This window comes from Camponotus vicinus, unplaced genomic scaffold, assembly GCF_025532165.1.
Source record: "Camponotus vicinus isolate PSW18456_S1 unplaced genomic scaffold, iyCamVici1.0 SCAF_1, whole genome shotgun sequence".
Lineage (NCBI taxonomy): Eukaryota > Metazoa > Arthropoda > Insecta > Hymenoptera > Formicidae > Camponotus > Camponotus vicinus.
This window is the reverse complement of record NW_028141945.1, coordinates 23,929,550-23,953,048: the sequence shown is the minus strand read 5'-3', so window position 1 is coordinate 23,953,048 and position 23,499 is coordinate 23,929,550. Positions and strand designations below refer to the sequence as shown.

The 23,499-nt window shown below is 34.3% G+C and overlaps 2 protein-coding genes across 3 annotated transcripts in view; one reads left to right on the top strand and one right to left on the bottom strand.

Moving 5' to 3' along the window:
* LOC145959775 (elongation factor-like GTPase 1) overlaps positions 1 to 23,499 on the bottom strand; it is a 44,057-nt gene that overhangs the window by 16,469 nt on the left and 4,089 nt on the right. The window lies entirely within an intron of this gene.
* Positions 2,216 to 23,268, top strand: Dsx-c73a (doublesex cognate 73A). 2 transcript variants are annotated; one of them, XM_083078926.1, is made up of 7 exons: positions 2,216 to 2,554; positions 2,628 to 2,725; positions 6,718 to 7,428; positions 19,181 to 19,435; positions 20,541 to 20,691; positions 22,298 to 22,420; positions 22,512 to 23,268. In XM_083078926.1, the coding sequence occupies exons 3-7, from the start codon at positions 6,823 to 6,825 to the stop codon at positions 22,592 to 22,594; spliced, it is 1,218 nt and encodes a 405-aa protein (XP_082935052.1). In that variant the 5' UTR covers positions 2,216 to 2,554; positions 2,628 to 2,725; positions 6,718 to 6,822; the 3' UTR covers positions 22,595 to 23,268. The 2 variants fall into 2 exon arrangements, with proteins under 2 accessions (XP_082935052.1, XP_082935051.1); XM_083078925.1 differs by having other exon boundaries at positions 2,216 to 2,725.

The following is a 23,499-nucleotide window of genomic DNA, read 5'->3' as shown; positions in this document are numbered from 1 at the left end:
CCGAACGACATTGATTTATCGTAGCCCTTTTTTGTAAACACTCATAATAGATAAAATATAATTTTTTTTCACTATCTGAAAATTCAAATATATTTTCAGTTTTAAAAATTTCGAAAACAATTTTTTTCCAAAATTACATTTTTTAAACTAGTTGTTAATGCTTCTCTAAAAATAAACCAATTGTCTTCAAATTTGAATAAAATGTGCGACTTATCATACAATTATGCTTCTTTTTTAAATGTGATTTTTATTTTTTTTGTTTAAACAATATTTGAACAGAAAGCAGTCAGGTCTGAAGAGATTAATCTAACGTGAAATTAAAGCTTTGTAAGATAAAAATCAAGAGCATGTTAGAAGAGTGCCGTCAATTCCGATTAATTGCCGTGAAAATAATTGATCGCATCTTTGCATAAATCTCCATAAGTTACTCGATAACTATCCGATCGTTTGTAATACCCAGCGAATGTATCACCCGCGATAATTAGCGTAAAAGTTGCGTGTTTAATCGCGCCGTCGTACACGGGGCATTATCGTTAAGACTCGTATCAATTTTAGAAAGCGAATTCTCTCATGAATATGAAGGGGATTTTTCCTCGGGTGAAAACTTATTTGGACATCGCGTGTTTTCACAACTCTCGCGTTATGGACATTAAAAGTATTTTTATTATTCCAACTAAACTCCCTAGTAGAATCTTACGTCTCCTCGCGTATTAGATTCTCCTCGCTCGAAAAACACGTCGTCGCATGATTGAAGCTGTTCGCCGACACACTTTTTAGAATTCTTTACATTGTTCCTCTTTCCGAAGACCGCACTCGGGCGTAAAAAACTTACAGGAGTAAAGAACAGATCGGTTTTTCCGATTGCCAGTGGTCAGCTGGGCGCCCGAATCGATACCGAGCATCTAATTTCTTGCCTTTCTCGTTGCTTCGCGAGGAACAGCGCACAAACTGCAGCCGAATAATTCCCTCACGTTGCATCGCAGACAATGATTAGCGTCCACGTCAAATCGATCTCATGTCTAATATAGCCGCAGACTTTCACCGAGATGCATCGCCAAGAAGAATACGCATTCGATCTTTGGAGAAAGGCCGTGTACTCAATATGTTACTCGACCGTGTCTACGATCAAAAAATCGCGATAAAGCGAGAGCCCATCGACAAGACGAAAAGTAATAATCACAAAGCCTGCTCTCTCGCGTATAATTCATAAAGAATTATCTCTCGCTATATGTAAGCATTAGATTTACAAGAATAAACATGGTCCGACACGCCGATAGATCGCTTGGGCGATAGTCTTTCTGAAATAAGCTCTTCAAAATAATGCAATTCTTGTTTATTTTCGAATGTAAGTCGGTTGAAATAATTGTAATATCTATTTTAACGTTTGTGATATTTTGTAAATTAAATTTATTAGCAAAGGATCAAGAAATTTTAATTAAAATTAACACAAAGTACATAAATGGTCCAAATGATAAATCAATAACGATAATAAAGTAGGCTATTTTAGACCATGCAAAGCGTAGGTGGTAATGCGTGACAAATAATTTTATAATTTTTTTAAAAAAATTTTATAATTTTTAAATTTATTAGATTTGTCTATTTATTTTTTCCTCTTTATTATAATATACCTCTTGTTTTATCGATACAATTCTTAATTTTCATTTATAGATGTAAAAATTAATTTATAAATAAGTCCCATATAATTTTCTCATAAATAGAAAATGATCAGAAAGTTATAACGATAAATAATGTTTGGAAATTTCTCTTATTAGAAAGGTGAAGAGACACGCACAGGGTTTAGTCGTATTAATAAATCTCTGCATGATAATTAGATAGATTTAAGACTAAACTGGAATAATTGATAGCTATTTAAGAATAACCTTTATCTAAATATTAGTTTCTCGAAAAGCAAAAATAAGGAAAAAATTTACAAACTCTTCTGCGATAATTTATTAAAATCAATCAACAGTTCACGAGATATCTTTGCGATTGAAAAAGTTCCTGAAATCTACAATTGATCCAAAGTTCGCGAAACTCGCTCGTCTTTCATTGCGCCGAAAGAACAAAAAGCACAAGTAAATCTCGGACGTGCGCGAACCCTATGTACGTGATGAAGACAAAGTGAGCAGGACGCAAAGCGGAGGAAGAAGTGGAAGGTGGATTGGTGGAGATGCACAGCTTAGGATTCCCGAGTGTACCCGAGCAGTTTCTGGTTGGTTGGTAAGTGGGACTAGCGGGGACTCATAGGCACGGAGCGTCCTACGCGAGGCCGCAGTCGGGCGCAAACCCCGAAACAATCTCACATCTCGCGAGTTTCCTTCATCTTCATCTAACGCAGTCTCTGCAGAAACTCACGACAGCAGTCAGGCACAGCTCTCGAAATAACGAGGGACGCGAAGAGGGTTAAACGCACGGGTGCCAGAACTGTCAACGCTAGAACTGTCAACGCGGTCTTGGGTGTCGGTTCGGGCCAGAATATCTCGCGTATTCGATTGTTATAGTGCAAGAACGAACTGCAGAACTTCTCGAGGGGAAACCGACCGAAAGACAGCAGGTGCTGGATTGTAAAACCGATTGGTCTACCGGCTTGTCAGCGAGTGGAGTACAACTTCCTTTTTTCCTATCAGGGATCGCGGTCGAGGTCGCTACCGAGGTCGCAGTCGAGGCGAAGCGAGGACGAAAGTCAAGGTCGAGGGTCAGTCAGTCTACTTACGCGCTGCACAAGGTATGAACTAACATTTTTGTTTTAAATATTAATGAATATATGCACGCAAATGAGACGATGACTTGTTATACTTGATATTATTGAAAATTAATCTCATGGTTTTGAAAACATGCACACATGTAATTCACCATATATCTATATAAATTTTTAATATTCTTGTTATTTTTCTATAGTTTCTATAACAATTAACAAGTATGAATATTAAATAAAATATGTATTTAATTATTATATTATTTACACTGAAGAAAAAAAGTTGTTAATTTAACTAAACCATTCAACTAAATTATTATTTTTTTAAATTGAAATATTATATTTAAATTAAATAATACATATTAAATCTAACATGACATAAATATTTAACTTTAATTATAAATATAATTTTTATAATAATTAATAATATTTATAATTAATAATTATAAATATTTAATTTTTTAATTGAAATATTTAAATAACAAATATTTAAATATTTCAATTAAAAAAATAATAATTTAGTTAAACAGTTTGGTCAAGTTAACAACTTTTTTTTCTCAGTGTATATTATTATATTAATTACTATTTTATGTCACTATTATAATGTTTGTTAGTGCAATTTATTGCGTTCCGGTAAAACAATTGCTATTGGTTTTTTATCTTTTTTAATAAAAGGATGATTGCAACCTTAGCGGTTATGCTAAGTATTCTCTGATATAATTTCTATAAATATATTTACTACCGATGCAATATAAATTCGCGCAACATTGTGAAATATATCCCAATTAATTCAATTAAAACTAGAGAGGAGATACATGTATCTTTTTTCGATTTGCTCTATTTGCGAGCGATATTCATTCGACGTCGATAATTCCGCCGCGAACTAGGCACATATTTCTTCAGAAGAAGCAATATTCCTTCTTTACTTCCGTTACAATCTACGGAACATGTCCAACTACCGGCGCTATCGATGCGAATCGGGGCGGTGGGTGTATCCTCCATTGAATGTCTTACTTCAAATACCAGAGTATCTCGAAGTACCTCTTCTTTTTCTTCTTATATCGAATATTGTTCCTTACTCTTTAGAATGAACGGATGATGTTATCGCCGTTATCTTTTGCGGAACAAACTATTTGAGAAAGAAATCTCATTTTACTTTTACATTAGCGATAGAAACTGATTTCTTAGTCTCGGTTTGCTCTTTCAACTTTACACTTCTAAGAATAAATCAGTTAATTGTAGGTCTTTTGAACGATTTCGAAGAAAGCGGAACATATGGCACGTTTTTTCGATACAATCATTCGCTTGATGAATGATGTAACGTTGCATGAATGAGCCACGACAAGGGAAAAGGCCATAACATGTCGAGCCAATTTAATCGAGGACCCGTTAGACAGTTACATTCGTCGTCGGCGAATCGCCGTGGGTCTGTTTCCCTTTGTTTTCCGGTCGCGGAAACAATTATCTTCAATTGCGCGAAATACGTTACTCGTGCGGACATAAAATGCAAGGAGACGACTTTACGAGATCCTCTCGGACTTACATTCAGCATTAATCGGCCGGCTTTCCTTTCAGTCTCGTTAATCCGACAAATTGCCGAAACAAACGCACGTGAATCGACCCATAAACATTCCCTTTACTCTCACAATTAATATAGTCATCGCTCGATATTTATATTAAGCGGTGAAATTATTCGCCGCTCGTCCAATGTCGCGTATCAGATGGCTAATTAAATAAAGGAAAATGAGATTTTTCTCTTTTAAGTACGTAACAACTTTCGAATATGTATATTATAGGAGATCCTAATATTAAGGATACAAGGAAATTTCCAAAACCCCCAATTATAAAAGGTAACTATGAAAATAATATAGCTATGAAAAAAATTATAATAAAAGCACGACCAGTTACTAAGGTATTAAAGGTTTGATCACCAAGAATTAAGGAGTTAGGTGAACCTAATTCTAAACGAATAATTATTCTTATAGAGGAGCCTATTTTTTTTATTCCTGCACTGAGAAAAAAAAGTTGTTAACTTGACCAAACCGTTTAACTAAATTATTATTTTTTTAATTAAAATATTTAAATAGCAAGTTAAATAGATGTCATGTTAGATTTAATATGTATTATTTAATTTAAATAATTAAATATTTCAATTAAAAAAATAATAATTTAGTTAAATAGTTTAGTCAAGTTGACAACTTTTCTTTCTCAGTGTGATCAAAAGGCAAAGAATAAAGTATAATATTCCCATATCTTTATGATTTGTTGAGTATAATCATCCTAACATTGTACAATACATTAACGTTTGCTTATTTTCGAATAATTTTCTCTCTCGCGACTTGCATTATCGTGACACGTGGAAACGTACGTCCGCCGTCTCTCTTTTGCGTTCATTCTCCGACACTCGTTGATGTCACCGCTCGCCTCCTCTCGGGCCGTTTCTTCCGCCGCCCTCCATTAAGAAAATAATCTAATTACTATATTGTTCGCGTAATCACACTCGATGCCGAGGACATTTAAGAGCTTCGTTTGCGGCTTAAGCGTGGAAAATAATTCTCCATCATTTGTGCGGTTCACCTTGTGACGCAAGAGAAATAGCAAAAGATGCGGAAGAAATTTTCAAATAATTTCTGCAAATAATTTTCAGTGGAAATCAATCCAGAGGTGCCTCTGTAATAAAAAATTTCTACGGATTTATTAACGCCCGATAGAGGAATTGAATAAATTTACTATTAACCTGATTAATACGTGTTACGCTTTTCAAGCTCATCGATCATATTTAATCAATATCGTTTATCACGTCGTTGCGCGAATAGTTATCTCAGTCGAAACGATGCGTATCTCATTCCTCGACGCGTTCTCACTTCCGTTAGATATTTCTGTATCGTATATTTAGCGCGAGTTACATTTACATACGTAATCTCTAACATATGATGCTCCAAGCGTGCGTGCAGTTTGATACGGCCTTGCAAATGCAACGAGATAACGGCTTCGGTATCGGCGCGGTTTATACCGAACGACCCAATTTCACCAGAGTGTCGTATGGCAAACGTGCGATAACTGTTGCAGCAAAAGACAGGATTGAGCACGTGAAAGGAAAATACGTAGGTCGGGAAGCGGATAAGAAACGGGTCTCGCCATGGACCAATGCGCGGACATTCAGAAAGAGCAAAATGAATGCGCGTTTCTCTCCTTCTCCCCCGCTAGACTTCCTCGTCCGTTCTAATTCCTACGTGTCGACACAAATATTTCGAGAACTTGAAATTGAAAATAAAAGCCACGCGATAAATTCGCATTTATCAAAGCAGATCGACTAAATAATCGACTCAATCGCATTCATCAAAGAAATACAAGTGAGAAAAAGATGCTATAATTGCGGAATATCTTGCATACATTTCACGGAATCTGAACACGATTCTTGTAAATCTATCGTATCGCGATTACAATTAGATTGCAACATTTTCATCACGATAAAGCTATCACGGAATCTGAACACGATTCTTGTAAATCTATCATATCGCGATTACAATTAGATTGCAACATTTTCATCACGATAAAACTATCACCTCTCTCGAATTAAATGAATCATTTTTCTCGTATTTTGTAAAATATAAACTTTGCACATGTGCAGCATAATTAATTACGAGAGAAAGAGAGTGCCACCTGTTGGTATTGCTTTGAATAATAAGCACGTAATGGTAGATGTGTTACGTTTTATGTTATCACATCACGTAATCTCTGGAAACCGCAAAGATACGCGATCTATAATCCTTTCCCTCATTCGACACGGGAAAGCGAGAGTGACGGATTTTTTAAATGCAAAAGAATAAAAATAAAAATAAAAATGTAATGCAATACACAGAGAGAGTCCATGCGCAAACAAGAAAGCGCAAAAGCGCAAAAATCACGTACTGTTTTCCCTTCAAATATTTTTCATTCCCAAACACGGTATAGGACAAACAATTTCTAAACACTAGCCCTACCACACGTACAGAATTACTAACACGATTCCTTATTCGCAGGTTCTGAGCGTGAGCAAACCTCGTTTGCTCTTGCGATAAGAGGAGTGACTCTCCGAAGGAAAGCGAAAATAGCGGAAGCGATTTATTCGTAACATCGAGTCGAGAATGCGGGCCATCCAATGTTGCGTTTTTCTCGCACTGCTGATGACAGCGTCAGCCGTGCCAGCCTCGTCGAAGGGTGGTCGACCCGACGACCCGATCAAGGGAAAAAAGACCACGTCGATCGCATCCGTGAAAAACGCCACCGCCACGACGGTGGCCTCAAGACCGATCGTAAGCAACGCGACGCTTCCTTACACCATAAGGAACACGACGTTGCACTCGTCGTCGCCATCGTCGATCGCGACGACGGCGGCTATCACATCCGCCACGACGATGCTCAAGCTGCCGGCGATCTCGCCGACGACGTCGATCGCGACGACGTCGACGACGACGACGACCTCCTCGTCGATATCATCGACAGCGAGCCTCTCCGGATCCCTCGACCCGCAGAACGCAGCCTCGAGTCCCGCCTTCACCGAGACTTCGCCGCGAATAATCTCGCCCACGCCTCAGCACACCGCGGCCACGGTGTTGTCGTTGAGAAAATCAGCAGTCTCCGTCGTGACCGATGTCACGACCACCGTGCCTCTAACGTCGGCCAAGGAGACACGAGAGTCGCCCGGCAAGATTAGACCGCAAATCAAGCTGACGACAAATTACACCAGCGAGGTAAGTGCATTAATCCCGACTGACCGGCTCTTCGACTGTTCCGTCTATGGACTGGAGTCGTGTGCCTCGTGTTACTCGGTTTTGCCTCGAAAACCGCCGTTTTCAACTATCCCGGCATAGATTCCCGCTTGTAATTACTTGGGACACCGCCAACAGGATATCGCGTTCTGATTGAATTATACATTAGATCTCGCGCCGACGTACTAATTTCGCAAAATTCTGCGGGGGAATGTTTGTTTCCTCTTTAAACAACGCGTTTGTTCCGCATGTAGACCGAAACGCGCGACGCAATGATTTTCGAAACGTCAACGTTCTGTACGGTTTAACGTAAAGATTGAAGTAGCGTGTCATTCGCGACTTGACTTGGTGAATTTCGCTAAGAAAATCGGAAGTCATCCGGAAGACAGACAGGTAGAGAGGTCTCGCGAGAAAATATCGATGTGAAAATCAACGTAGAAATGTTCTCGTTATTGTTCATTCACGTTTCACGGAAACATACAGAATAAATTGTAATAACTTTCATCGTCCCACATCTGTCGTAATTCGCTATTCAAAGTTGCTCTTTTAAGTTATATACTGAGAAAAATCGTTTGATTGTATCAACAAGACCTATCTGATAGAAGGCATTTTGGCCAAGCAGACTTCTAGTTATCATAACCAAGCAGAATTTCTAGTTATCATAATAAGACTCGATTTTTTTTATAACTAGAACGTTTAATAGACCTTTCTACAAGGATTTGGTATTTTCTAGTTGGATCTATAAGACTTCTTGTTATATTAATTAAACAGGACAGAGCGATGTCATTTTTTTTGTAAATTTAGTATCATTATACCAAGAAAATTTAGTAAATTTAACAGGAAGAAATTAATCATACTCATCTGGTAATTCCTAAAGGAATTCTGATTCGTCCATTTTCCAACAGACATACTGATTGAATTTATTAGATTTCTAATTAATGCAGATTTTTTTCTCAGTGTGAGAAAATGCACACTGAGAAAAATCGTTTAATTGTATCAACAAGACGTATCTGATAGAAGGCATTTTGGTTAAACCAAGCAGAATTTCTAGTTATCATAATAAGACTCGATTTTTTATAACTAGAACGTTTAATAGACTTTTCTACAAAGATTTGGTTAGTATTTTCTAGTTGGATCTATAAGACTTCTTGTTATATTAATTAAACATCGACAGAGTGATGCAATTTTTGTTGTAAATTTAGTATTATTACCAAGACAATTTAGTAAATTTAACAGGAAGGAGTTAATTATACTCATCTGGTAATTCCTAAAGGAATTCTGATTCGTCCATTTTCCAACAGACATACTGATTGAATCTATTAGATTCCTAATTAATGCAAACCAGATTTTTTCTCAGTGCAATCTAATAAAAAATACTCACTTTTTCTCTCACCTTCTCAAATATGTTAGATCCTACAAATTAGATTCCAAGTAGATCGAAAAGAAATAAGAAACTGAAAAACGACTATAAGACATTTAACATTTTAGATTATTTAGATCCAAAGATGTTGGACGCGACGTAAATTGCTAAACTAAGTGAAGTTTTTGGCGCTTTTTCCTCTTTTCTCTTATAGTAAAAGAATTCCAAATCTCTTTCCCCTGTACACGCTCTTCCTATTCATTTCCCCTACTTTAAAGGAGCGCAGAAAAGCGCGTACCCGATGATGCGAGATAGAAAGGCACCCAGATTCGAGTTATACAGCCAACACGGAGGATCGTATGGGGTTTGAGGAAAAAAATCGCATATAGGTCGACCGAGAAAGTAGCGTGTGCATCTCTTTGTGTGTATCTCTCTTCCGTATGTAGAATATGCAGTTCTACGAGCTGTTTTGCGAGCGGCGTCGCGAACGAGTAGATGGGCGCACGTGCAAAATGGCAAAAACGAGAAAGTAAATCGGTGTGCACGAGTACGATACGATACGATACTTGAACGCATGGGATACGTACATATAATTATCCAAGTTAATCGAGTGTACACCGTTTCATCTCTTCGTTCGCGATGAAGCAAGAGGCAATCAGGCAATCGGGTCATCTTGGGCGAATCTTTTCCTAGCCGAAGGGAGAAATTATTTTCTTTCTTTTTGTTCGATACAAATGCACACAGAAAAAAAGGAAATTCTTGTTTTAAAAATATATTTTAACATGGAAATCTTGAAATGAGATTATATTGCATTAATTAAAGAAAAATATAATTGCTTGAATAATTGCTTACTTGAATGAAACCATTTTATACAGTTCAATCGAGAAAAATATATTCTTATGATTTAAGATTTAATTTTCTTGAATGGAAAAGAAATAATGTTGGATAGAAAATAACATTTTTAAATCAAAGATTATAATTTTCTTAAAGTAGAATTAAATAATTATATATTCTTGAGGTGACAATTACAATATTAAAATAAGACTATAATATTGTTGAAATTTAAAATTATTAAATTCTTCTAAGAAGATTATAAATTGTTGCGTATATACGAAACAATGAACGCGTTAGTTTAAGTGTATAAGTTTTGATTTGACACTTATTTTTCTTCTGTGCACAGAAAAAAGTACATTCTTGTTTTGAAAATATATTTAGTTTTAACATGGAAATCTTGAAATGAAATTATGTTGCGTTAATTAAAGAAATATATAATTACTTGAATAATTGCTTACTTGAATGAAGCCATTTTATACAGTTCAATCGAGAAAAATATATTCTTATGATTTAAAATTTAATTTTCTTGAATGGAAAAGAAATAATGTTGAATAGAAAATAACATTTTTATCAAAGATTATAATTTTCTTACAGTAGAATTAAATAATTATATATTCTAGAGATGACAATTACAATATTAAAATAAGACTATAATATTGTTGAAATTTAAAATTATTAAATTCTTCTAAGAAGATTATAAATTGTCGCGTATATACGAAACAATGAACGCGTTAGTTTAAGTATATAAGTTTTGATTTGACACTTATTTTGTTTCTGTGTAGAAATTTCTGCAATTGGCTTTAATTCGCACACTTGATTTTAAGACACAATTTTCCTCTCTCTTTCTACCTCTCGTTTTGTCGGGATAACGGCGGTATATGCCGATCGTGTATGAAACCGTTGAGTCATTTGCGATCAAATAAGCGAATATAACGCGTCTCTTGATTACAAGCGGGCGATTTCGTTCCACGGGATACGGTAAATACGCTAGGCGCGTATAACGGAGCGGGGAGGCACATTAATAACGATTAACTATTCTAACTTATCTGTAATAACCGCACGAATGACGGCAAAATGCGTAAATTGGATACATAATATCTCGCGTAATGGAATTATTTGTCTATCTATGTTACACTGCTTCGCCGCAAAGCGACGTAAGGATCTGGCGCAGACACAGAGAACGGAGATTGTGTCGCGTAAAAAAGGACGTCCATTATATATCGCGCAAAGAAACGCTATCTCGAATTGTACAAATGCATTACAACGCATCGTGTTGGATTTTTTGCTCGCATCGGAATATATTTTATTTTCGTAAAATATATATTATTAGAAATTAATAAAATGTATTAGAAATTAATGAAATATATATTTTTAAATATATATTATTTAATATATATCTAATTAAATTAATAAAATATATTATTAGAATTAAAGAAAATATATATTATTATTAAAGAAAAATATATATCATTATTATTAAAAAAAATATATATTAAAATATATATTATTATTATTAAAGAAAAAAATCCAATAAGAATCTCTTTGTAAAGTAATAACAAGAACAAAATACGCTTCTAATCAAAAGTAAATTCAATCAACTACCATTTGATTAATTTTTTTCTGTTCGCCAGTCGCAACATTTCTCCTCTTATGATATAATATGATAGAGAGAGGAAGAGAAAATTCGATTAACCGATTTAACGGTTTAATTACCCGTGATTAATTGAACTCGCTTCCTTTACCCGGGTAGTTATGATCTGAAAAATACGGGCAAGTACCTATGAACCGCGATTACAAAGTTAACCGATGTCGGCCGATTTGAGACTTCGACTTAATTGGCACGCGGTAAGGTTTTGCGGTAAACTGGTACAAATAAACATACAATGTGCGCGTGGAGGAGGAAGGACTCGGTCCGTAATGATGGGTTTGCGGAGGTGATACGAGTCGCACCATTCTTCCAATATCGAATGGAAAATCGTCTGGGAATTGTTCGCGTGCGACGAATACCGATTTCTAGCGTATGGGAATTGGATATCGTCACTAGAAGAGAAAGACTGTAATAAAAAAAACCGAGTTTTTTTTTTAAGACGATGTTGGGAAAAAGCGAGGCGTGCGAAGTCGCAATATGCATTTTTTTTATGCAAAGCTACTAATTCTACGGTATATTTCTTCGAAAACAATTCTCTTCGATCGTTTATAGCATCGTAAAAAGGAAGCATGCTTGGTCAGAGAGAGACCATTATTACAATGTACACGTATGCATCAGTCACGCATGTCTAAACTAAAGGTAACAATCGTATCTCGGACGTGCTGTCCGGTTATAAATTCTTCGATATACCTGGACATTCTTCGACGTAAATTTCTGATTTACCGCGATTTAATCTCAATTGCGATTCCGTCCGTTACACAATCCTCTTTTGTGACTTCATTATTCGCAATTATTATTATTGTTATCGTACTTTCTTCTTAATGAAAAATGATTGAAGTAACACGTGTTAAAAAGAGCCGAGTGTCTTGCTTTAATCTGAAACTTTTATCGAAGACAAACACCTGGTTGATGTTACCCTTGACTAGCGGTATAAAATGCCAAGGATGAAACATCTTGTACGCGCGATAAAAGTTTCTACGTAAAATATTATGTTGCGAAATATAAAACACGCATTATTAACTTTCGTGGATCTTAGGAAAGCGATATTAGACGATATATACGTAATTAGTTTGAAAAAGAAAAATAGTCGAACCCGTTATAAGAGAGATCCGAGAATAATAACGCTTCCTATAAAATATAATACGAATCTATTACCTTCCTGGATCGCGGATTCGCTTTAAACGGATGCTTAAAACTCGCAATAAAATCGTAAATTTCCATCTTATGGGTGGCATCTCGGAGATGCTGGATCTTTTTACTGTTCCGCATCGGAGTATTGTAGGCATATCCCGATACTTACGACCGGCCTTTCAACGGCGGCTCGCGCCGCATTAGCGTACGAGCGAGATAGAAATAGAGAACTTTACTAACGGTCCCGAATAGGAATTTTGCCCTCGCTATGCGCGCTTCCGAGTTACGCGCGTAACGGAGCGTTGCTCTAGCACAATTTTCCGAGTGCGATGACGAAATGAATAATTGCAAATTAGTTATAATCCCATGACTGATGATCGAGTCGAGTCGCGAAGACTAACAGGAACAATATTACATTTGCTCTGCCTTCTTCATTATTTTATTTTTCCGAGTAACGTAATTAAAATCAAATGAGATATATAAGAAAATTATGAATTTCTTTTAGCAACTAAAATTTTCACAATAATTAATGATATCGATTCAGAGTAAAATTATTCTAATAATACGAATTAGAGAAAAAAATTTGTCCTAAAATCGCAATAAGCAATATTATTGCAACATAAAAAAAACGTATATTTTTAATAATCCCATGACTGATCGAGTTGAGTCGTGAAGAATAACAGGAGTAATATTACATTTGTTTTGCCTTCTTCATTATTTTATTTTTCCGTGTAAAGTAATTAAAATCAAATGAGATGTATAAGTTGAGAAAATTGTAAATTTTTTTAGCAACTAAAATTTTCACAGTAATTAATGATATCGATTCAGAAAAATTATTATTATATCAATTGCAGAAAAAACTTATCGCAAAATAGGCAATATTATTGCAACATAAAAAACGTATTTTTGATTGACAGAAAAATTATTCATCGCGAAGTAAATGACTGATGATAGTAACGTAATTAAAATGAGTTATATAAGAAAATTATGAATTTTTTTTTAGCAATTAAAATTTTCACAGTAATTAATGATATCGATTCAGAATAATTATTGTAATAATATCAATTGCAGAAAAAAATTTATCGCAAAATCGCATAGACAATATTATTGCAACATATAAAACGTATATTTTTGATTGACAGAAAAATTATTTATCGCGAATTAAATGACTGATGATCGAGTCGAGTCGTGAAGAATAACAGGAACAATATTAGATTTGCTCTGCCTTCTTCATTATACAATGCTTCTTCATTATTTTATTTTTCCGAGTAAAGTAATTAAAATCAAATGAGATCTATAAGTTGAGAAAATTATGAATTTTTTTTCAGCAACTAAAATTTTCACAGTAATTAATGATATCGATTCAAAATAATTATTCTAATAATATGAATTACAGAAAAAAATTTATCCCAAAATCGCAATATTATTGCAACATAAAAAACGTATTTTTGATTGACAGAAAAATTATTCATCGCGAAGTAAATGACTGATGATAGTAACGTAATTAAAATGAGTTATATAAGAAAATTATGAATTTTTTTTAGCAATTAAAATTTTCACAGTAATTAATGATATCGATTCAGAATAATTATTGTAATAATATCAATTGCAGAAAAAAATTTATCGCAAAATCGCATAGACAATATTATTGCAACATATAAAACGTATATTTTTGATTGACAGAAAAATTATTTATCGCGAATTAAATGACTGATGATCGAGTCGAGTCGTGAAGAATAACAGGAACAATATTAGATTTGCTCTGCCTTCTTCATTATACAATGCTTCTTCATTATTTTATTTTTCCGAGTAAAGTAATTAAAATCAAATGAGATCTATAAGTTGAGAAAATTATGAATTTTTTTTCAGCAACTAAAATTTTCACAGTAATTAATGATATCGATTCAAAATAATTATTCTAATAATATGAATTACAGAAAAAAATTTATCCCAAAATCGCAATATTATTGCAACATAAAAAACGTATATTTTTGATTGACAGAAAAATTATTCATCGAATTAAATATCTGATCTTTTTCTAACTTAATTAATAAACAACTTATACATTCGACACACTTGATATTTATTATTTTCACACATTTCATTATAGAAATAAATAATTATATAGGGATCTTGTTAGAGAGAAGAATGTGTTCAATTAAAGCAAGCAAAATAGATGACGGAAATGTGGCACATTCTTACAAAAGATTCGTGTATTACTCTCTCTCTTTCCATTCTTCAACAAATATAAAGAAATATAAGGTAATATCATCCATGTGACAATCGAAGCAATGATAGTCTCCGTTTCGTGCGCGACTAATAATAATAGTCCTGGATAGATGCTCGATGGCGTTTCTACACACACAGTCGCTTAATCTAACAAAAACAACTATGAAAAGAGCGCAACGGTAAACGAACCGTTGGGTTCTTTTCCACTAAGGTTAATAATTGTATTGTAAGAATCTCTCGGAAACGCGCGGCATCCGCGACGATTCGTCACGACGAATCTCGCGATATCCGAGACTTACAACCGCAGAAATTAGACTCGTCGGATAACGACCGTCTAATTCTTAAATGGACGATGCTTCAATTACGAACATCGCGGGTTACACACAATCTTATACCTCGAGACATATTTGCAAGCCTAATTCTAGCCAGATTTCTCGACACTTTTGCGGTAACAACCTCATTGAGAATCTTTTTCAACATAAATAATGTAAAATGCGACATGTAAATAATGTAGAATTAGAGTATTAGAAATATATAATTTTTTTTTTAATTTTATTCATTGATTTACTTAATTTTCTACACACACAAATTTTATTAAAAATTTTTTTAAATATAAATACAAAAATAATTTTTTTATATACACGTATATGTGCACAGAAAAAATAAGTGTCACATCAAAACTTGTATACTTAAACTAACGCGTTCATTCTTTCGTATATACGCGACAATTTATAATCTTCTTAGGAGAATTTAATAATTTTAAATTTCAACAATGTTATAGTCTTATTTTAATATTGTAATTGTCACCTCAAGAATATATATTTATTTAATTCTACTTTAAGAAAATTATAATCTTTGATTTAAAATGTTATTTTCTATCCAACATTGTTTCTTTTTCATTCAAGAAAATTAAATCTTAAATCATAAGAATATATTTTTCTTGATTGAACTATACAAAATGGCTTCATATTAGACAATTATTCAAGCAATTATATTCATTAAGCGATTATTCAAGCAATTATATTTTTCTTTAATTAACGCAATATAATCTCATTTCAAGATTTCCATGTTAAAACTAAATATGTACTCCTGGACAAAATTAACACATATTTTTTTCACTTTTTCTTTAAAATTTTTCGTTAAAATTTAATTATCAGCTTTTAAAGAAAAAGTGAAAAAAAATTATGCGTTAATTTTGTCCAGGAGTATATTTTCAAAACAAGAATGTCCTTTTTTTCTGTGCGTAATTCTTCTTTATTCTTCTCGCGCAAAAATAAAGGATTAAATTATGACGCGAATTCATCCTGAATCGATCCTAAATCATTCCTCGCACTATAATATCGATCGTTTCGACCAATTATTTTTGCTCGGAAAATCGATTTCCTTCACGTTCGCCGAGACAAGCAGTCCGAAGGATATTGCGAGGATTGCCGATGCACCTTGCACCTTGAGATGTATTGGCTCGACGAATGTACAAACGGCGAAAGGAGGGCGAGCGTTCACGGTCGTGACGCAAACGGATCAGCCGGTGCTAATATCGGTAGTGGAACGTGACGATGTCGAGACGAAAAGAAAATGCAAAGGAAAATAAAAGAAAATGAGAGACGAGCGGTGAGGAGGAAAAAGAAGAAAAGGACGAGGGGCGATGAGAGGATAGAGGCCGGTATTTCTACGGATAATTTACCACGACCTAATCACCGAGCTTTAATCGATTCACTCTGTGCTACTTTGTGTTATATATTTGTCCATGGATAGTAATTCGCGAACGAGTCTACTTCTTACATACTCTGTATTTAGGCGGAATAAAGACGGCAAATCAATTAGCGGTTCCGGTTTAATCGGATATTTACCGCGATTCGTCGACAAAGCTTTACTTACTACGATAATAGAAGCGAACATTGAACCAATAAAATACAAAGGATGAAAGAAAAATATGCATATTATTGGAATATTATTTTAACGGCGTGATTATTTTCTATTATTATTATACGAAACTTTTTCGTCAGTTTAAACAACATGTTTATTATGTTTTCATATTTGCATTTTCCTTTTTCGCATCATTAATTTATAGACAACTATCTTGAATAGCTATAACGCCATCGGTAAATTATGAAAGGAAATGTTCTTTTGTTCATTAAATTACCGCAATTTTAATCATATCATCTATCTTCGGGCGCTGTTATTTCACCTGACTTTGCTACTCAGACTTATCTTCCTCATCTCATTGCTTATCAAAACCGTTATATTTTCAAACGCAAATGAACTTTTCTACAAGTAGATACCAAAGTGCGAAGACGGAACGAGCGAGATGATGAAAAGAAAGAAATCGCAAAATTCCAAAGAAATCGCGCGGAGCAAACCTGGCGTAAAGAGTGACCCCGAAGAACTCGAGGGAATGCGATCGCGTTTCGGTCAACGACCGCTTTATAAACGAGCGTTTTGTAGCCCGAGCTACGTGTGGTGTATTATATAGCACGCGATGACATTATTTTTGAAGTCGGGCGGTTTTACGCCTCTCTGAGGTCAAGTCAACTCGACACTGGCCAACGGGAGATGGTCTGGAAAATATAAAGTCGGAGGCCGATTGCGATCCGCGCGGCTGACAGGGTCGGAAACGAAAGAAACATAGGCAAAGATCACGAAGTGAACCGAGGATTCCTTATTGAAACGAATTTCTTTACAGTTATTGAATGCGAAATTCGAAATGTGCGATGCATTTTTCGGATATCCTTCTCTGAAAAGTCGAGAGCTTCAGAATCTTGTCAGCAGGTTTCTTCCGCGAACCGTTCCTTCCTCATTTTTGTCTTCATTCAACCGATCACTTATCGCAGAACCGCAATCAAGATCAAGATTCCCAGGAGTACCTGATTCTTTCTTCGTAAAAATTTCTGAAATCACGCCAATTGACAGTTCCTTGCGTTTTCACCCTCTCGCGAGCGCAAACTTCTTTACATATTTTTAAAAGGCAAGAGATAGTTAAACTCTCTTCTTTAAATATTTCAAATTTGCAATTTTAATTTCAACCTATATTTAATAATTTTTGAGAATAATATTAATGTTAACTCTTAAAGAGAAAGCCTTAAGTAGTAAAACCCATGATACTTGAGCAAAACTATTTGTATCGTCGTTTTCTTCTGGACCTGAAGCTTTTTTAAGGCAAGATCTAGGGAGATGATTGCGACTCGAGTGCGGTAAATGAGATAAACGATATCCCGTAGAGAAAAAGCGGGACCAGGCGAAGGCGAGGAAGGCTATCGCTTCTCCAAGCATAGTCTCACGTTCCAGGAAGTTGACCGACGATGGATATCCGTACGAACCATCCTGTATCCCCATCGATTTGCCAAGCGTTTTGCCTCCGCCTGTCTGCTCCGGCTTTATTGCCTCTCTTTTCTCTCACTCCGAGCATTCCGTCCGTTTTCTTTTTTGCCCCGTCTTATTCCTCTCCGTAACTTGCTTCCTTTCTCCGCTAACAATTTCCATCACGCGATCGATACCTACAGCATCCTCCCGAAATAGATATCGAACATCTATATCACGAGAAACTGATTTGCCACTTTGTAAGTTATTTTACATTTTATGCTTGGCAATATTTCTCTCGTTATTTCTTTTAAAGATCTTTACGATGTATCGAATATTGACGTTTAGTTCTTTGACAATATACGTGCTTTCTTTGAATAATTTTTGACATTTCGCGAAATTGGATCGATATTAGAATGGAAGTTAAAGTCCCGTCTCTTTTAATTGATATATTTCTCAATTCGCTCGTGAAGCAGTAAAAGGAAAGTGTGAATTACAAAAGTGAAAAGATGCCGCATAATCGCCTATGTAACACGGAAACATTGCTAATGAGGTATACAACATAATCTCGTTTACCGCAGAATCATGCTACAGTAACTGGTTTGATTCGAATGAAATGACATCATCGAAATGAGAGCATTTTTATAATCGGACTAAATCTTCCTTGAATGGCTTCAAAATCACGAGAGATATCCTTTTAATAATAGATTCTGATCAATTTAGAGTTGATTTCTTTTATAAAAATATCGAAAAAGGTCATCATATTTTGCAAGTTTTCAATTCCATCAACTTATCTAAACCTCAAACATTAAAATTCTATTTAAGAAAATTTGAAATTAACTGAAGAATATAATTTTTCGAACAAATTTGTGAAAAGCCTTTCTTTCCAATGATTTATAACTCGAAAGTTATCGATGCCTTTTAAGAAAAAAATTCATCTCCAAATTGATCGGAGAGAATCTATTATTAAAAGGAAATTATTTTTAGAAAGTATCTCGAGAGATCGCATTTATTCTTTATTCAAACTTATAAATACGAACGGGTTAAACGAACGCAAAGATAACGGTCGTGTCAATCGACGAGAGAACGCGATACCTTTTAGAGAGAAGGAGCCCTGTAATCTGCTGTAGCTCCGAAAAATCCGATCCGGACGTGCTTAATCGCGCGACGTGTTATTACGACGTGATTGCATGACGCTGCCAAAGTACGCAAGTCCTTTTTTTTATTTTTTACAGACGGGGGTACGACTGCCGGAGGGGGCCAGCGCGGCGCTCGCGAAACCGACCAAATATCACTATTACCCGCACAATCAGCACATCTATTTGCTGCCGGAGTGCGCCGTCCAGCAAGTGTGCAATGCCGTTTACGTCAGATTAAACTTCACGCAACCGCTGTGCGCCTGTCCTGGAAGATATCGGGATCCGTGCAGCGCGTCTTTGGACAGCGACGACCTGCACACCACCGAGCTGGTGACCGATCCTCGAACCAAGGTAAGTACAAATTTTCGAACGACTCTTGGACGACTGAGAAAATCGAAAGAAAATATCCTCCTCAGCTGCTCTACAATTTTGTCCATTTTTTATTACGAGCAGCAGATACGATATCACTTGCGATCTGATAAATAATTTTATAAAATAAATTAATATATAAATTAATATATAAATATAATAGATAAATTAATATATTAATATAATATATAAATTAACATATAGTATAATTATATTAATATTAATATTAATTATTATAATATTAATAATATTAATATTATAATAATTAATTAATATATAATAATATAATAATTAATATATTTATAAATAATTTTATAAAATGTCAATATTATTAATAATTTCTCCGTGTTTTAAATAACTCGAACCATAATTCATGAAGCGACATTAGCGAATTGCTGTCAAATTTCTATGCTTTCAAGTAAAATCGTGAAATCGTGCGATCAAGGAAAACGCGATGGTTTCCGTCAGAGCTGTAAAAGTTGCCGCGTTTGTAATGTTTTATTCTAGTACTTAAGACATCGAGCTGTCACGGAAACGGTACCTGTCCAAGGTATAGCGCCATTCCCGGTGTGACCGACTCGGCTGGGATGATCTTAAACGCGAGTTTCTCGCCGCGAGAAAAACTCGTTCACTTTCGTTCGTGTATTAACCGTGACTTGCACACCGACGAATCCCTCGCTCGAAAAGGCAGTCATCGCGGAAGTCACCCGAGAAAAGAGTTTAAATATTCGACACGATAGTCCCGTACTTTCGAGCTTGCTTTCACGTACATGACTTTTATCCGCGCAATTTCAATATCATTGTAATTTTATTACTACAACATACCGTAAAATCTAACATATGTCAACCTTGAAATAAAGAAAGATCTTGGCGATATTTTTATGAGAAATAATCGGTATTTAATGATTGCCCTCAAAGTCCTCACGTTGATTTTTCAGCGCGATTCTTGGCTGCTTTGTTCATTATAACGTTACGTAATGCATATTTATTTTCTAACGGGATTATATATGTGTAACGCAATCGCGGTACATCTGATTAAGAAAGACTCGTAAAACGACGGCGCTCATTGCGTTCGTACTCTTTTCAGGCCTTGACCTTGGTAAAAACGTGCGAGCCGGTTGCCGAGATGCGAGAGTGCAGAGCGTCGCGGGACTGGTCTCTACTGGCGCTACAGAATGTGCGTACGGGAAAGTCTCATTATCTCGTGATATGCCGATGTCCTGATACAAACATACTCGGTAAGTGAGAAACGTTCCTTGATTAATTTAAAATTTAAATATTAAAGAAAGTTCAATTGAGTCTCACAATTAAAAATTGACCGACTCGAACGTAATATAAATAAATAAATAAATAAATTTATTAATAATTATTTATTTTAATCATTAATAATATATATTAATAAGTGTTTAATTAATAATAATTAATTATATAATATATTTAATTAATTATATTTTAATTAAATTTATGTTATTATTAATTTATATTTCTCCAATTTTTTTTAAGTTTTAATTAATTTATTTGAATATTAATAATTTACTTTATTAATAGTTAATAATAAAATTATATTAATATATAAATATTAAATGTTTATTAAATATTTAATAATTAACTTATGATAAATAATATTTATTAATAATTAAATAATTATATATTAATAATATTTATAGATAAATTTCGTTAATTTTTATTTTTTCTCCTATTTATATATTTTATTTTTTAAAAATTATAATTTAAAATGATATAAAGAATGAGAGAGAGGAAGTCTTTCTTAAATGTTCGCAAATTATTACAAAAATTCCAATGAAATACAGGGTGACCCATTTTAACTTAGGCAGCCAAATAACTCGAAAAATAAGCAAGATAGAGAAAAATGTTTTAGACAAAAGTTGTATGGTTTCGAGGGGGCCATAAGATGGTATCATTGGTTTGACCTTGAAGAGTCATTTGAAGGTCACGTGAAGGTCACTTCAATTTTTTTAAATGGAACATCCTATATATTTTTGTACATTCTTGTAGCTCATCTCGAGAGCTTTCCAAAACACTATAATTAAGTACATTTTCGTTAAGTACTTTTTGAGTTATGAGGCTTGAAATAATTTCTTAATTTTACATAAACCGTAAAATATCTTGTAAAATATTCATTTTTCGATTACCTTACCTTAATAGTTTTATGTACAAAATAATGAGAGGAATCAATTGGTGTAAAGAAAACACATAGTTGTTTCGAAGAAAAAATATGTAATTTGCAATTAACAATTCCATATTTTTTCTTAAAAACAACTATGTGTTTTCTTTACACCAATTGATTCCTCTCATTATTTTGTACATAAAAGTATTAAGGTAAGATAATCGAAAAATGAATATTTTACAAGATATTTTACGGTTTATGTAAAATTAAGAAATTATTTCAAGCATCATAACTCAAAAAGTACTTAACGGAAAGGTACTTAATTATAGTGTTTTGGAAAGCTCTCGAAATAAGCTACAAGAATGTACAAAAATATATAGGGTATTCCATTTAAAAAAATTGAAGTGACCTTCACGTGACCTTCAAATGACTCTTCAAGGTCAAACCAATGATACCATCTTATGGCCCCCTCGAAACCATACAACTTTTGTCTAAAACATTTTTCTCTATCTTGCTTATTTTTCGAGTTATTTGGCTGCCTAAGTTAAAATGAGTCACCCTGTATATGATTGCATTATAATGGAAATGAGAAATGGAAATAGCTATAAAATTTTTTTATAATAAAAATGGAAGTTGGCAAGCTTTTTTAAAAATGAAGAAGTGTAAAAGCTGCTAATATCATTTTTTATGCTTTTATATTTTACATTCCTTTGTAGAAGGACCTATGAGTCACGATCAACCGACCTATGCTAGTGTCCCGGGTATTCGAGTATACGGGATGATGTGCGTGCAGGGGAACAGAAGAGGACGACCGCTGCGATATTCGCGCAGCCTCTCAAGTATGCGTTCTAAACGTTACACCTATATATTATACTTTGAGGTGCCTGAAATATGAATTTTGCGACTGATATAATTTCAATCTGTCATTAGATCACGTACAAGACGAAGAGAAACCACGTTTTCCTTGGCACAAGGTGCGACAGCTGATGGCAACGCCGTCTCTATGGGAGTAGCAAGCGCGACGCAACGATCCGTCCCATATTCTGCCATCGACGAATTTACACGTTAATTATTAATAACGCTATATTTATAATTCCTCGAGCCATCTTTCGCTCGAATTCCCTTTCTAATTCCCTCTTAGTACTCTCACGCTCCCTTAAGTCTTGAACGGGCGCAAAAAATAACGCAAGCAATTCATACTAATTATTTATTAATCCCATTATGTGTATTTTGTAATTTCTCGTTAAATATTTGTTAAATATGATTTGCGCCTTTGTGGGCAAGATTTGATGATAACAAGAGGTAAAATATAAAAAAATCAATTTTATAAATTAATTAAATTAAAAATTTTACAAATACACATAATCACCAGTGCGCCCGCGCAAGGATTGGTAGATAAGATAAGATGAATATGTATTTGTATTATCATCTTCACTTAATTATTCATTGTATTTATTACTCATGATTTCTATGTTCATAAGAGATTCGTAATATGAGAATGGTCACGATTAATCATACACGATATACAACTCCGATAAACTGATTAACGATACGATAAAGAAGACGAATGGCTTTGCTTCTTGTAACAATGTAAAGAGCTATCTAATGGCGCATAATATTAAAAAAAAATAGGAATATATGGAATATATGGTACCTGAATTTCTGACATGCAAAATTTATATGCATTTTTTCTTTCTCTCACATTACCAAGTAAAACATTCACTGTCTTGACTTACTATGAAAATAATCTGCCTCTCACAGATAAGAGAAAAACTGATTAGTATGAACTGATTTCAAATCCGTTTGTTATGCTCTGCATGATTTAAAAAAAAAATTGGAAATATGTGCTTTCAATGGTATGAGATTATACGAATGTGCTAAAATCATACACGAGAGCAATTTTCCATTTTTCATTTTC

Excerpts from the sequence above, each read along its gene's own strand:
- Dsx-c73a (XM_083078926.1), top strand. The coding sequence starts at position 6,823 with ATGCGGGCCATCCAATGTTGCGTTTTTCTCGCACTGCTGATGACAGCG. Across the intron at positions 20,692-22,297 it reads TCCTGATACAAACATACTCG|AAGGACCTATGAGTCACGAT; the intron begins GTAAGTGAGAAA and ends ATTCCTTTGTAG. Across the intron at positions 22,421-22,511 it reads ATATTCGCGCAGCCTCTCAA|ATCACGTACAAGACGAAGAG; the intron begins GTATGCGTTCTA and ends ATCTGTCATTAG.